The sequence below is a fragment of the Drosophila tropicalis genome, unplaced genomic scaffold (assembly GCF_018151085.1).
Source record: "Drosophila tropicalis isolate 14030-0801.00 unplaced genomic scaffold, ASM1815108v1 contig_979, whole genome shotgun sequence".
NCBI lineage: Eukaryota > Metazoa > Arthropoda > Insecta > Diptera > Drosophilidae > Drosophila > Drosophila tropicalis.
This window is the reverse complement of record NW_027173482.1, coordinates 1,072,824-1,089,706: the sequence shown is the minus strand read 5'-3', so window position 1 is coordinate 1,089,706 and position 16,883 is coordinate 1,072,824. Positions and strand designations below refer to the sequence as shown.

The window sequence follows — 16,883 nt, the reverse complement described above, 5'->3', positions numbered from 1 at the left end:
CGCACGATATATCAAAGAGTAAAACTTTCTAACTTCCTTCTTCTGCATCCAGATTTTATGTGTTTTATTTATCTGTTCAAAGAAGGTTATATGTTTAATAGCTACAAAAGGATATATTTACCATTATCTATAGCTTGCTTGTCCATATTTTAGACGAATATTTATAAATATATATTTTCTTATATTGTACTGCCGTCATAACTAAACAACTTGCAGTTGAATTTTCTTTTCTCTTAGTAATTCCTGTGAATTTTCGTATTCAGTTAACTTATTAAGGAAAAATACATCATCTTGGTGGTAGTCTGCATCAACAACAAAAACATCTACTACCTTTTCAAAATAATACCGCCTGTTTTGTAGAGTATCAACCAGTAACAACGGTGATACTCTGATTAGGCCCAAATTTGAAGGAGAAATTGATAAAGAAAACTCGGTCTTTTCCGCCGGTTGCAATACCTCCAAAAGAAAATCAGCAGATCCAGTATAGCTGTTTGTTAACATTTTAATATCAAGATGAATATGCAATTTCATAGGATGATCAGAACTATTTGTGACTCTACACAGAAAGGAAAATATTGATCCAATTTTAATTATGTTTTTGGCATCTACCACTTCCAAACAAAGATCTTCGTTTTCAAAAGGCTAAAAAAAAGTCTATTAGAAATATATTTTATAATATTAAATAAAATACCTACCAATCGTTGCAATTGACTTGTTTGCAATCTTCCTCTTTCACCCAGACTAGATCGCCAAACAATATCAAGCTTACCCACATTGGTAAATTGACGCAATACTTTGGAGCATCTCGCAATAGTAGATTTTGGCTGTGAATTTATGTATGTACAAGTGCACTTGTTAGTTTTAAACATTTTGTACATACCTTTATGCAATAAAGAAACTGACAGCTATTGTTAGGTTGCAGCATGTGTTTTGAGGTTAACACGGACTCTCCGTTTGAAAGAGTATTTAAGGATGTGACTGTGTAATGTTCCGAGTTATCCAATTCCACCTTTTCTAGGCAAAAAGGTCCAGTCGTAACATTTTGTATTTGAGCTTCTAGGTATATTTCATCCATTTCCATTGCGTAGCATCGGTAGTATCACAGCACTGCCAATACCTACCTTGGTTATGAGTCACAACACACAAAAACATTCATACACATCGAATTCATTGTGTGCGCCTCACTCACTCGATTCCCTCAGAGTCTTCTACCCTTTTTCGCACAAAAAAATTTGTTTCCAAAATAATTGTATTTGTTGATTTGTTTGGTTTGCACTTTAAGCAAGCATGTATGGAGCTAAGAAACATAGCGATTCGCTCTCTTCGTCTTTCCTTTTTGCTTAGTTTTTGAATTAACTTCCGTCACACAAATGGTTGCAGTGCTGAATTACAACCGCCTCCTAAGTTTCTCTTAAAATACCCAAACAAATTCTGGTTTTTCGGCTTTGATATGATTTAACATTAGTAACTCGCACGATATATCAAAGAGTAAAACTTTCTAACTTCCTTCTTCTGCATCCAGATACACAATTTCTCAATAATTATACTGATTTTATGTGTTTTATTTATCTGTTCAAAGAAGGTTATATGTTTAATAGCTACAAAAGGATATATTTACCATTATCTATAGCTTGCTTGTCCATATTTTAGACGAATATTTATAAATATATATTTTCTTATATTGTACTGCCGTCATAACTAAACAACTTGCAGTTGAATTTTCTTTTCTCTTAGTAATTCCTGTGAATTTTCGTATTCAGTTAACTTATTAAGGAAAAATACATCATCTTGGTGGTAGTCTGCATCAACAACAAAAACATCTACTACCTTTTCAAAATAATACCGCCTGTTTTGTAGAGTATCAACCAGTAACTACGGTGATACTCTGATTAGGCCCAAATTTGAAGGAGAAATTGATAAAGAAAACTCGGTCTTTTCCGCCGGTTGTAATACCTCCAAAAGAAAATCAGCAGATCCAGTATAGCTGTTTGTTAACATTTTAATATCAAGATGAATATGCAATTTCATAGGATGATCAGAACTATTTGTGACTCTACACAGAAAGGAAAATATTGATCCAATTTTAATTATGTTTTTGGCATCTACCACTTCCAAACAAAGATCTTCGTTTTCAAAAGGCTAAAAAAAAGTCTATTAGAAATATATTTTATAATATTAAATAAAATACCTACCAATCGTTGCAATTGACTTGTTTGCAATCTTCCTCTTTCACCCAGACTAGATCGCCAAACAATATCAAGCTTACCCACATTGGTAAATTGACGCAATACTTTGGAGCATCTCGCAATAGTAGATTTTGGCTGTGAATTTATGTATGTACAAGTGCACTTGTTAGTTTTAAACATTTTGTACATACCTTTATGCAATAAAGAAACTGACAGCTATTGTTAGGTTGCAGCATGTGTTTTGAGGTTAACACGGACTCTCCGTTTGAAAGAGTATTTAAGGATGTGACTGTGTAATGTTCCGAGTTATCCAATTCCACCTTTTCTAGGCAAAAAGGTCCAGTCGTAACATTTTGTATTTGAGCTTCTAGGTATATTTCATCCATTTCCGCATTATAAAATTTGGTCTTTACATCAAGCGGTTTAAGTACTTGAAACTTGAACAATTTCCGTAACGATTGGCCAAATCCAGCAGGAGTGGTGTAGTTGACTTCGCAAACCAGTCTAAATGTATATATTTATAAATAAACAGAAGGTATACGCTAGCCGATTAAGGATAGGGAAAAGACCTACAGAAAGTAAGTCGTCTTTCCGACTTTGGCAGACTATGTACTACATACTTGTATGTACTACGTACATAAATGTTTATTAAATTCTTTTTGCATGCCTCCTACCATCTGCTATCTCGCTCACTCTTATAAATTAACGTGCACTCTAGCACCAACTCCGCCCCTTAGACCGCCTAGTAAAACTCGTTTATAAGAATATTTTGCGTGTTTTTAGTCCGATTTTAGTCAAATTTAGTAGGTCGGTAGAAATGAGTAAGAGTAGCTTGTGTGCCAAATTGAATTATTCGATTCGATAGTCAAAAATTGCTTGAGGCAATCGAGTTTTTCTTAAATTATGGTTGGAGCTATGATCATGATATCATCCATGTAAACTATCAAGTACGAATATGCTATCTCCTAATGCTTTCAAAATTGCCCCTTGGAACACTGAACGAGCGTTTTTAAGTGCAAAGGGCATGGACAAAAATTTATATTGCCCATCTAGTGTAACGAATGCCGTATATTCAATAGAATTTAAACTTATCGGAATGTGATAAAATCCGCTTGCCATATCCAAGCAGGTAAAGTATTGCGCGTCTCTTAGTCTAGCTATTTGATCTGCAATCAATGGCAAAGGAAACCTGTCAGAAACCGTGTTCAAATTCAACTGGCGATAGTCTACATATGGACGTTTCTGTTTTTAAAGCGTTGTTGAAATAACTGCTTAAACTCTGGACATTTGATTCCAGCATAACCAGCATGCGACAGCCATTGTACTGCCGTTCCTTCAAGCTCTTTGCTTAATGCCAAAATTAATGCAGACCCTTGTAATGCCTTCTCACATAACACAATGTCAACAGTCGTACACCATTGCGTAGCATCGGTAGTATCACAGCACTGCCAATACCTAGCTTGGTTATGAGTCACAACACACAAAAACATTCATACACATCGAATTCATTGTGTGCGCCTCATTCACTCAATTCCCTCAGAGTCTTCTACCCTTTTTCGCACAAAAAAATTTGTTTCCAAAATAATTGTATTTGTTGATTTGTTTGGTTTGCACTTTAAGCAAGCATGTTTGGAGCTAAGAAACATAGCGATTCGCTCTCTTCGTCTTTCCTTTTTGCTTAGTTTTTGAATTAACTTCCGTCACACAAATGGTTGCAGTGCTGAATTACAACCGCCTCCTAAGTTTCTCTTAAAATACCCAAACAAATTCTGGTTTTTCGGCTTTGATATGATTTAACATTAGTAACTCGCACGATATATCAAAGAGTAAAACTTTCTAACTTCCTTCTTCTGCATCCAGATACACAATTTCTCAATAATTATACTGATTTTATGTGTTTTATTTATCTGTTCAAAGAAGGTTATATGTTTAATAGCTACAAAAGGATATATTTACTATTATCTATAAGCTTGCTTGTCCATATTTTAGACGAATATTTATAAATATATATTTTCTTATATTGTACTGCCGTCATAACTAAACAACTTGCAGTTGAATTTTCTTTTCTCTTAGTAATTCCTGTGAATTTTCGTATTCAGTTAACTTATTAAGGAAAAATACATCATCTTGGTGGTAGTCTGCATCAACAACAAAAACATCTACTACCTTTTCAAAATAATACCGCCTGTTTTGTAGAGTATCAACCAGTAACAACGGTGATACTCTGATTAGGCCCAAATTTGAAGGAGAAATTGATAAAGAAAACTCGGTCTTTTCCGCCGGTTGTAATACCTCCAAAAGAAAATCAGCAGATCCAGTATAGCTGTTTGTTAACATTTTAATATCAAGATGAATATGCAATTTCATAGGATGATCAGAACTATTTGTGACTCTACACAGAAAGGAAAATATTGATCCAATTTTAATTATGTTTTTGGCATCTACCACTTCCAAACAAAGATCTTCGTTTTCAAAAGGCTAAAAAAAAGTCTATTAGAAATATATTTTATAATATTAAATAAAATACCTACCAATCGTTGCAATTGACTTGTTTGCAATCTTCCTCTTTCACCCAGACTAGATCGCCAAACAATATCAAGCTTACCCACATTGGTAAATTGACGCAATACTTTGGAGCATCTCGCAATAGTAGATTTTGGCTGTGAATTTATGTATGTACAAGTGCACTTGTTAGTTTTAAACATTTTGTACATACCTTTATGCAATAAAGAAACTGACAGCTATTGTTAGGTTGCAGCATGTGTTTTGAGGTTAACACGGACTCTCCGTTTGAAAGAGTATTTAAGGATGTGACTGTGTAATGTTCCGAGTTATCCAATTCCACCTTTTCTAGGCAAAAAGGTCCAGTCGTAACATTTTGTATTTGAGCTTCTAGGTATATTTCATCCATTTCCGCATTATAAAATTTGGTCTTTACATCAAGCGGTTTAAGTACTTGAAACTTGAACAATTTCCGTAACGATTGGCCAAATCCAGCAGGAGTGGTGTAGTTGACTTCGCAAACCAGTCTAAATGTATATATTTATAAATAAACAGAAGGTATACGCTAGCCGATTAAGGATAGGGAAAAGACCTACAGAAAGTAAGTCGTCTTTCCGACTTTGGCAGACTATGTACTACATACTTGTATGTACTACGTACATAAATGTTTATTAAATTCTTTTTGCATGCCTCCTACCATCTGCTATCTCGCTCACTCTTATAAATTAACGTGCACTCTAGCACCAACTCCGCCCCTTAGACCGCCTAGTAAAACTCGTTTATAAGAATATTTTGCGTGTTTTTAGTCCGATTTTAGTCAAATTTAGTAGGTCGGTAGAAATGAGTAAGAGTAGCTTGTGTGCCAAATTGAATTATTCGATTCGATAGTCAAAAATTGCTTGAGGCAATCGAGTTTTTCTTAAATTATGGTTGGAGCTATGATCATGATATCATCCATGTAAACTATCACGTACGAACATGCTATCTCCTAATGCTTTCAAAATTGCCCCTTGGAACACTGAACGAGAGTTTTTAAGTGCAAAGGGCATGGACAAAAATTTATATTGCCCATCTAGTGTAACGAATGCCGTATATTCAATAGAATTTAAACTTATCGGAATGTGATAAAATCCGCTTGCCATATCCAAGCAGGTAAAGTATTGCGCGTCTCTTAGTCTAGCTATTTGATCTGCAATCAATGGCAAAGGAAACCTGTCAGAAACCGTGTTCAAATTCAACTGGCGATAGTCTACATATGGACGTTTCTGTTTTTAAAGCGTTGTTGAAATTACTGCTTAAACTCTGGACATTTGATTCCAGCATAACCAGCATGCGACAGCCATTGTACTGCCGTTCCTTCAAGCTCTTTGCTTAATGCCAAAATTAATGCAGACCCTTGTAATGCCTTCTCACATAACACAATGTCAACAGTCGTACACCATTGCGTAGCATCGGTAGTATCACAGCACTGCCAATACCTACCTTGGTTATGAGTCACAACACACAAAAACATTCATACACATCGAATTCATTGTGTGCGCCTCATTCACTCAATTCCCTCAGAGTCTTCTACCCTTTTTCGCACAAAAAAATTTGTTTCCAAAATAATTGTATTTGTTGATTTGTTTGGTTTGCACTTTAAGCAAGCATGTTTGGAGCTAAGAAACATAGCGATTCGCTCTCTTCGTCTTTCCTTTTTGCTTAGTTTTTGAATTAACTTCCGTCACACAAATGGTTGCAGTGCTGAATTACAACCGCCTCCTAAGTTTCTCTTAAAATACCCAAACAAATTCTGGTTTTTCGGCTTTGATATGATTTAACATTAGTAACTCGCACGATATATCAAAGAGTAAAACTTTCTAACTTCCTTCTTCTGCATCCAGATACACAATTTCTCAATAATTATACTGATTTTATGTGTTTTATTTATCTGTTCAAAGAAGGTTATATGTTTAATAGCTACAAAAGGATATATTTACTATTATCTATAAGCTTGCTTGTCCATATTTTAGACGAATATTTATAAATATATATTTTCTTATATTGTACTGCCGTCATAACTAAACAACTTGCAGTTGAATTTTCTTTTCTCTTAGTAATTCCTGTGAATTTTCGTATTCAGTTAACTTATTAAGGAAAAATACATCATCTTGGTGGTAGTCTGCATCAACAACAAAAACATCTACTACCTTTTCAAAATAATACCGCCTGTTTTGTAGAGTATCAACCAGTAACAACGGTGATACTCTGATTAGGCCCAAATTTGAAGGAGAAATTGATAAAGAAAACTCGGTCTTTTCCGCCGGTTGTAATACCTCCAAAAGAAAATCAGCAGATCCAGTATAGCTGTTTGTTAACATTTTAATATCAAGATGAATATGCAATTTCATAGGATGATCAGAACTATTTGTGACTCTACACAGAAAGGAAAATATTGATCCAATTTTAATTATGTTTTTGGCATCTACCACTTCCAAACAAAGATCTTCGTTTTCAAAAGGCTAAAAAAAAGTCTATTAGAAATATATTTTATAATATTAAATAAAATACCTACCCATCGTTGCAATTGACTTGTTTGCAATTTTCCTCTTTCACCCAGACTAGATCGCCAAACAATATCAAGCTTACCCACATTGGTAAATTGACGCAATACTTTGGAGCATCTCGCAATAGTAGATTTTGGCTGTGAATTTATGTATGTACAAGTGCACTTGTTAGTTTTAAACATTTTGTACATACCTTTATGCAATAAAGAAACTGACAGCTATTGTTAGGTTGCAGCATGTGTTTTGAGGTTAACACGGACTCTCCGTTTGAAAGAGTATTTAAGGATGTGACTGTGTAATGTTCCGAGTTATCCAATTCCACCTTTTCTAGGCAAAAAGGTCCAGTCGTAACATTTTGTATTTGAGCTTCTAGGTATATTTCATCCATTTCCGCATTATAAAATTTGGTCTTTACATCAAGCGGTTTAAGTACTTGAAACTTGAACAATTTCAGTAACGATTGGCCAAATCCAGCAGGAGTGGTGTAGTTGACTTCGCAAACCAGTCTAAATGTATATATTTATAAATAAACAGAAGGTATACGCTAGCCGATTAAGGATAGGGAAAAGACCTACAGAAAGTAAGTCGTCTTTCCGACTTTGGCAGACTATGTACTACATACTTGTATGTACTACGTACATAAATGTTTATTAAATTCTTTTTGCATGCCTCCTACCATCTGCTATCTCGCTCACTCTTATAAATTAACGTGCACTCTAGCACCAACTCCGCCCCTTAGACCGCCTAGTAAAACTCGTTTATAAGAATATTTTGCGTGTTTTTAGTCCGATTTTAGTCAAATTTAGTAGGTCGGTAGAAATGAGTAAGAGTAGCTTGTGTGCCAAATTGAATTATTCGATTCGATAGTCAAAAATTGCTTGAGGCAATCGAGTTTTTCTTAAATTATGGTTGGAGCTATGATCATGATATCATCCATGTAAACTATCACGTACGAATATGCTATCTCCTAATGCTTTCAAAATTGCCCCTTGGAACACTGAACGAGCGTTTTTAAGTGCAAAGGGCATGGACAAAAATTTATATTGCCCATCTAGTGTAACGAATGCCGTATATTCAATAGAATTTAAACTTATCGGAATGTGATAAAATCCGCTTGCCATATCCAAGCAGGTAAAGTATTGTGCGTCTCTTAGTCTAGCTATTTGATCTGCAATCAATGGCAAAGGAAACCTGTCAGAAACCGTGTTCAAATTCAACTGGCGATAGTCTACATATGGACGTCTCTGTTTTTGAAGCGTTGTTGAAATAACTGCTAAAACTCTGGACACTTGATTCCAGCATAACCAGCATGCGACAGCCATTGTACTGCCGTTCCTTCAAGCTCTTTGCTTAATGCCAAAATTAATGCAGACCCTTCAGACCCTTGTAATGCCTTCTCACATAACACAATGTCAACAGTCGTACACCATTGCGTAGCATCGGTAGTATCACAGCACTGCCAATACCTACCTTGGTTATGAGTCACAACACACAAAAACATTCATACACATCGAATTCATAGTGCGCCTCACTCACTCAATTCCCTCAGAGTCTTCTACCCTTTTTCGCACAAAAAAATTTATTTCCAAAATAATTGTATTTGTTGATTTGTTTGGTTTGCACTTTAAGCAAGCATGTTTGGAGCTAAGAAACATAGCGATTCGCTCTCTTCGTCTTTCCTTTTTGCTTAGTTTTTGAATTAACTTCCGTCACACAAATGGTTGCAGTGATGAATTACAACCGCCTCCTAAGTTTCTCTTAAAATACCCAAACAAATTCTGGTTTTTCGGCTTTGATATGATTTAACATTAGTAACTCGCACGATAAATCAAAGAGTAAAACTTTCTAACTTCCTTCTTCTGCATCCAGATACACAATTTCTCAATAATTATACTGATTTTATGTGTTTTATTTATCTGTTCAAAGAAGGTTATATGTTTAATAGCTACAAAAGGATATATTTACTATTATCTATAAGCTTGCTTGTCCATATTTTAGACGAATATTTATAAATATATATTTTCTTATATTGTACTGCCGTCATAACTAAACAACTTGCAGTTGAATTTTCTTTTCTCTTAGTAATTCCTGTGAATTTTCGTATTCAGTTAACTTATTAAGGAAAAATACATCATCTTGGTGGTAGTCTGCATCAACAACAAAAACATCTACTACCTTTTCAAAATAATACCGCCTGTTTTGTAGAGTATCAACCAGTAACAACGGTGATACTCTGATTAGGCCCAAATTTGAAGGAGAAATTGATAAAGAAAACTCGGTCTTTTCCGCCGGTTGTAATACCTCCAAAAGAAAATCAGCAGATCCAGTATAGCTGTTTGTTAACATTTTAATATCAAGATGAATATGCAATTTCATAGGATGATCAGAACTATTTGTGACTCTACACAGAAAGGAAAATATTGATCCAATTTTAATTATGTTTTTGGCATCTACCACTTCCAAACAAAGATCTTCGTTTTCAAAAGGCTAAAAAAAAGTCTATTAGAAATATATTTTATAATATTAAATAAAATACCTACCAATCGTTGCAATTGACTTGTTTGCAATCTTCCTCTTTCACCCAGACTAGATCGCCAAACAATATCAAGCTTACCCACATTGGTAAATTGACGCAATACTTTGGAGCATCTCGCAATAGTAGATTTTGGCTGTGAATTTATGTATGTACAAGTGCACTTGTTAGTTTTAAACATTTTGTACATACCTTTATGCAATAAAGAAACTGACAGCTATTGTTAGGTTGCAGCATGTGTTTTGAGGTTAACACGGACTCTCCGTTTGAAAGAGTATTTAAGGATGTGACTGTGTAATGTTCCGAGTTATCCAATTCCACCTTTTCTAGGCAAAAAGGTCCAGTCGTAACATTTTGTATTTGAGCTTCTAGGTATATTTCATCCATTTCCGCATTATAAAATTTGGTCTTTACATCAAGCGGTTTAAGTACTTGAAACTTGAACAATTTCAGTGACGATTGGCCAAATCCAGCAGGAGTGGTGTAGTTGACTTCGCAAACCAGTCTAAATGTATATATTTATAAATAAACAGAAGGTATACGCTAGCCGATTAAGGATAGGGAAAAGACCTACAGAAAGTAAGTCGTCTTTCCGACTTTGGCAGACTATGTACTACATACTTGTATGTACTACGTACATAAATGTTTATTAAATTCTTTTTGCATGCCTCCTACCATCTGCTATCTCGCTCACTCTTATAAATTAACGTGCACTCTAGCACCAACTCCGCCCCTTAGACCGCCTAGTAAAACTCGTTTATAAGAATATTTTGCGTGTTTTTAGTCCGATTTTAGTCAAATTTAGTAGGTCGGTAGAAATGAGTAAGAGTAGCTTGTGTGCCAAATTGAATTATTCGATTCGATAGTCAAAAATTGCTTGAGGCAATCGAGTTTTTCTTAAATTATGGTTGGAGCTATGATCATGATATCATCCATGTAAACTATCACGTACGAATATGCTATCTCCTAATGCTTTCAAAATTGCCCCTTGGAACACTGAACGAGCGTTTTTAAGTGCAAAGGGCATGGACAAAAATTTATATTGCCCATCTAGTGTAACGAATGCCGTATATTCAATAGAATTTAAACTTATCGGAATGTGATAAAATCCGCTTGCCATATCCAAGCAGGTAAAGTATTGTGCGTCTCTTAGTCTAGCTATTTGATCTGCAATCAATGGCAAAGGAAACCTGTCAGAAACCGTGTTCAAATTCAACTGGCGATAGTCTACATATGGACGTCTCTGTTTTTGAAGCGTTGTTGAAATAACTGCTAAAACTCTGGACACTTGATTCCAGCATAACCAGCATGCGACAGCCATTGTACTGCCGTTCCTTCAAGCTCTTTGCTTAATGCCAAAATTAATGCAGACCCTTCAGACCCTTGTAATGCCTTCTCACATAACACAATGTCAACAGTCGTACACCATTGCGTAGCATCGGTAGTATCACAGCACTGCCAATACCTACCTTGGTTATGAGTCACAACACACAAAAACATTCATACACATCGAATTCATAGTGCGCCTCACTCACTCAATTCCCTCAGAGTCTTCTACCCTTTTTCGCACAAAAAAATTTATTTCCAAAATAATTGTATTTGTTGATTTGTTTGGTTTGCACTTTAAGCAAGCATGTTTGGAGCTAAGAAACATAGCGATTCGCTCTCTTCGTCTTTCCTTTTTGCTTAGTTTTTGAATTAACTTCCGTCACACAAATGGTTGCAGTGATGAATTACAACCGCCTCCTAAGTTTCTCTTAAAATACCCAAACAAATTCTGGTTTTTCGGCTTTGATATGATTTAACATTAGTAACTCGCACGATATATCAAAGAGTAAAACTTTCTAACTTCCTTCTTCTGCATCCAGATACACAATTTCTCAATAATTATACTGATTTTATGTGTTTTATTTATCTGTTCAAAGAAGGTTATATGTTTAATAGCTACAAAAGGATATATTTACTATTATCTATAAGCTTGCTTGTCCATATTTTAGACGAATATTTATAAATATATATTTTCTTATATTGTACTGCCGTCATAACTAAACAACTTGCAGTTGAATTTTCTTTTCTCTTAGTAATTCCTGTGAATTTTCGTATTCAGTTAACTTATTAAGGAAAAATACATCATCTTGGTGGTAGTCTGCATCAACAACAAAAACATCTACTACCTTTTCAAAATAATACCGCCTGTTTTGTAGAGTATCAACCAGTAACAACGGTGATACTCTGATTAGGCCCAAATTTGAAGGAGAAATTGATAAAGAAAACTCGGTCTTTTCCGCCGGTTGTAATACCTCCAAAAGAAAATCAGCAGATCCAGTATAGCTGTTTGTTAACATTTTAATATCAAGATGAATATGCAATTTCATAGGATGATCAGAACTATTTGTGACTCTACACAGAAAGGAAAATATTGATCCAATTTTAATTATGTTTTTGGCATCTACCACTTCCAAACAAAGATCTTCGTTTTCAAAAGGCTAAAAAAAGTCTATTAGAAATATATTTTATAATATTAAATAAAATACCTACCAATCGTTGCAATTGACTTGTTTGCAATCTTCCTCTTTCACCCAGACTAGATCGCCAAACAATATCAAGCTTACCCACATTGGTAAATTGACGCAATACTTTGGAGCATCTCGCAATAGTAGATTTTGGCTGTGAATTTATGTATGTACAAGTGCACTTGTTAGTTTTAAACATTTTGTACATACCTTTATGCAATAAAGAAACTGACAGCTATTGTTAGGTTGCAGCATGTGTTTTGAGGTTAACACGGACTCTCCGTTTGAAAGAGTATTTAAGGATGTGACTGTGTAATGTTCCGAGTTATCCAATTCCACCTTTTCTAGGCAAAAAGGTCCAGTCGTAACATTTTGTATTTGAGCTTCTAGGTATATTTCATCCATTTCCGCATTATAAAATTTGGTCTTTACATCAAGCGGTTTAAGTACTTGAAACTTGAACAATTTCAGTGACGATTGGCCAAATCCAGCAGGAGTGGTGTAGTTGACTTCGCAAACCAGTCTAAATGTATATATTTATAAATAAACAGAAGGTATACGCTAGCCGATTAAGGATAGGGAAAAGACCTACAGAAAGTAAGTCGTCTTTCCGACTTTGGCAGACTATGTACTACATACTTGTATGTACTACGTACATAAATGTTTATTAAATTCTTTTTGCATGCCTCCTACCATCTGCTATCTCGCTCACTCTTATAAATTAACGTGCACTCTAGCACCAACTCCGCCCCTTAGACCGCCTAGTAAAACTCGTTTATAAGAATATTTTGCGTGTTTTTAGTCCGATTTTAGTCAAATTTAGTAGGTCGGTAGAAATGAGTAAGAGTAGCTTGTGTGCCAAATTGAATTATTCGATTCGATAGTCAAAAATTGCTTGAGGCAATCGAGTTTTTCTTAAATTATGGTTGGAGCTATGATCATGATATCATCCATGTAAACTATCACGTACGAATATGCTATCTCCTAATGCTTTCAAAATTGCCCCTTGGAACACTGAACGAGCGTTTTTAAGTGCAAAGGGCATGGACAAAAATTTATATTGCCCATCTAGTGTAACGAATGCCGTATATTCAATAGAATTTAAACTTATCGGAATGTGATAAAATCCGCTTGCCATATCCAAGCAGGTAAAGTATTGTGCGTCTCTTAGTCTAGCTATTTGATCTGCAATCAATGGCAAAGGAAACCTGTCAGAAACCGTGTTCAAATTCAACTGGCGATAGTCTACATATGGACGTCTCTGTTTTTAAAGCGTTGTTGAAATAACTGCTAAAACTCTGGACACTTGATTCCAGCATAACCAGCATGCGACAGCCATTGTACTGCCGTTCCTTCAAGCTCTTTGCTTAATGCCAAAATTAATGCAGACCCTTCAGACCCTTGTAATGCCTTCTCACATAACACAATGTCAACAGTCGTACACCATTGCGTAGCATCGGTAGTATCACAGCACTGCCAATACCTACCTTGGTTATGAGTCACAACACACAAAAACATTCATACACATCGAATTCATAGTGCGCCTCACTCACTCAATTCCCTCAGAGTCTTCTACCCTTTTTCGCACAAAAAAATTTATTTCCAAAATAATTGTATTTGTTGATTTGTTTGGTTTGCACTTTAAGCAAGCATGTTTGGAGCTAAGAAACATAGCGATTCGCTCTCTTCGTCTTTCCTTTTTGCTTAGTTTTTGAATTAACTTCCGTCACACAAATGGTTGCAGTGATGAATTACAACCGCCTCCTAAGTTTCTCTTAAAATACCCAAACAAATTCTGGTTTTTCGGCTTTGATATGATTTAACATTAGTAACTCGCACGATATATCAAAGAGTAAAACTTTCTAACTTCCTTCTTCTGCATCCAGATACACAATTTCTCAATAATTATCCTGATTTTATGTGTTTTATTTATCTGTTCAAAGAAGGTTATATGTTTAATAGCTACAAAAGGATATATTTACCATTATCTATAAGCTTGCTTGTCCATATTTTAGACGAATATTTATAAATATATATATTCTTATGTTGTACTGCCATCATAACTAAACAACTTGCAATTGAATTTTCTTTTCTCTTAGTAATTCCTGTGAATTTTCGTATTCAGTTAACTTATTGAGGAAAAATACATCATCTTGGTGGTAGTCTGCATCATCAACAAAAACATCTACTACCTTTTCAAAATAATACCGCCTGTTTTGTAGAGTATCAACCAGTAACAACCATATTTTAGACGAATATTTATAAATATATATTTTCTTATATTGTGCTGCCGTCATAACTAAACAACTTGCAGTTGAATTTTCTTTTCTCTTAGTAATTCCTGTGAATTTTCGTATTCAGTTAACTTATTAAGGAAAAATACATCATCTTGGTGGTAGTCTGCATCAACAACAAAAACATCTACTACCTTTTCAAAATAATACCGCCTGTTTTGTAGAGTATCAACCAGTAACAACGGTGATACTCTGATTAGGCCCAAATTTGAAGGAGAAATTGATAAAGAAAACTCGGTCTTTTCCGCCGGTTGTAATACCTCCAAAAGAAAATCAGCAGATCCAGTATAGCTGTTTGTTAACATTTTAGTATCAATATGAATATGCAATTTCATAGGATGATCAGAACTATTTGTGACTCTACACAGAAAGGAAAAGATTGATCCAACTTTAATTACGTTTTTTGGCATCTATCACTTCCAAACAAAGATCTTTGTTATCAAAATTTATGTATGTACAAGTACACTTGTTAGTTTTAAACATTCTGTACACACCTTTATGCAATAAAGAAACTGACAGCTATTGTTAGGCTGCAGCATGTGTTTTGAGGTTAACACGGACTCTCCATTTGGAAGAGTATTTAGGGATGTGATTGTGTTATGTTCCGAGTTATCCAATTCCACCTTTTCTAGGCAAAAAGGTCCACATTTTGTACTTGAGCTTGTAGGTATATTTCATCCATTTCCGCATTATAAAATTTGGTCTTTACATCAAGTGGTTTAAGTACTTTAAATTTGAACAATTTCCGTAACGATTGGTCAAATCCAGCAGGACTGGTGTAGTTGACTTCGCAAACCAGTCTAAATGTATATATTTATAAATAAACAACAGGTATACGCTAGCCGATTAAGGATAGGGAAAAGACCTACAGAAAGTAAGTCGTCTTTCCGACTTTGGCAGACTATGCACTACATACTTGTATGTACTACTTACATAAATGTTTATTAAATTCTTTTTGCATGCCTCCTACCATCTGCTATCTCGCTCACTCTTATAAATTAACGTGCACTCTAGCACCAACTCCGCCCCTTAGACCGCCTAGTAAAACTCGTTTATAAGAATATTTTGCGTGTTTTTAGTCCGATTTTAGTCAAATTTAGTAGGTCGGTAGAAATGAGTAAGAGTAGCTTGTGTGCCAAATTGAATTATTCGATTCGATAGTCAAAAATTGCTTGAGGCAATCGAGTTTTTCTTAAATTATGGTTGGAGCTATGATCATGATATCATCCATGTAAACTATCACGTACGAATATGCTATCTCCTAATGCTTTCAAAATTGCCCCTTGGAACACTGAACGAGCGTTTTTAAGTGCAAAGGGCATGGACAAAAATTTATATTGCCCATCTAGTGTAACGAATGCCGCATATTCAATAGAATTTAAACTTATCGGAATGCGATAAAATCCGCTTGCCATATCCAAGCAGGTAAAGTATTGTGCGTCTCTTAGTCTAGCTATTTGATCTGCAATCAATGGCAAAGGAAACCTGTCAGAAACCGTGTTCAAATTCAACTGGCGATAGTCTACATATGGACGTTTCTCTTTTTAAAGCGTTGTTGAAATAACTGCTTAAACTCTGGACATTTGATTCCAGCATAACCAGCATGCGACAGCCATTGTACTGCCGTTCCTTCAAGCTCTTTGCTTAATGCCAAAATTAATGCAGACCCTTCAGACCCTTGTAATGCCTTCTCACATAACACAATGTCAACAGTCGTACACCATTGCGTAGCATCGGTAGTATCACAGCACTGCCAATACCTACCTTGGTTATGAGTCACAACACACAAAAACATTCATACACATCGAATTCATTGTGTGCGCCTCACTCACTCAATTCCCTCAGAGTCTTCTACCCTTTTTCGCACAAAAAAATTTGTTTCCAAAATAATTGTATTTGTTGATTTGTTTGGTTTGCACTTTAAGCAAGCATGTTTGGAGCTAAGAAACATAGCGATTCGCTTTCTTCGTCTTTCCTTTTTGCTTAGTTTTTGAATTAACTTCCGTCACACAAATGGTTGCAGTGCTGAATTACAACCGCCTCCTAAGTTTCTCTTAAAATACCCAAACAAATTCTGGTTTTTCGGCTTTGATATGATTTAACATTAGTAACTCGCACGATATATCAAAGAGTAAAACTTTCTAACTTCCTTCTTCTGCATCCAGATACACAATTTCTCAATAATTATACTGATTTTATGTGTTTTATTTATCTGTTCAAAGAAGGTTATATGTTTAATAGCTACAAAAGGATATATTTACCATTATCTATAAGCTTGCTTGTCCATATTTTAGACGAATATTTATAAA

At 35.1% G+C, this 16,883-nt stretch overlaps 2 protein-coding genes and 1 pseudogene across 2 annotated transcripts; all 3 read right to left on the bottom strand.

Moving 5' to 3' along the window:
* Positions 1 to 4,217: 4,217 nt before the first annotated feature.
* Positions 4,218 to 6,130, bottom strand: LOC137586328 (probable trafficking protein particle complex subunit 13 homolog). The gene is made up of 4 exons (XM_068302339.1): positions 6,126 to 6,130; positions 4,903 to 5,215; positions 4,718 to 4,846; positions 4,218 to 4,664 (listed from the first exon to the last, which is right to left on the bottom strand). Exons 1-4 carry the CDS (start codon positions 6,128 to 6,130, stop codon positions 4,224 to 4,226), a joined length of 888 nt encoding a protein of 295 aa, XP_068158440.1. The 3' UTR covers positions 4,218 to 4,223.
* Positions 6,131 to 6,742: 612 nt separating this feature from the next.
* Positions 6,743 to 8,664, bottom strand: LOC137586326 (probable trafficking protein particle complex subunit 13 homolog). The gene is made up of 4 exons (XM_068302338.1): positions 8,660 to 8,664; positions 7,428 to 7,740; positions 7,243 to 7,371; positions 6,743 to 7,189 (listed from the first exon to the last, which is right to left on the bottom strand). Exons 1-4 carry the CDS (start codon positions 8,662 to 8,664, stop codon positions 6,749 to 6,751), a joined length of 888 nt encoding a protein of 295 aa, XP_068158439.1. The 3' UTR covers positions 6,743 to 6,748.
* A 5,906-nt stretch (positions 8,665 to 14,570) lies between these two features.
* LOC137586325 (probable trafficking protein particle complex subunit 13 homolog) lies at positions 14,571 to 16,298 on the bottom strand (annotated as a pseudogene).
* Between the last annotated feature and the right edge of the window lie 585 nt (positions 16,299 to 16,883).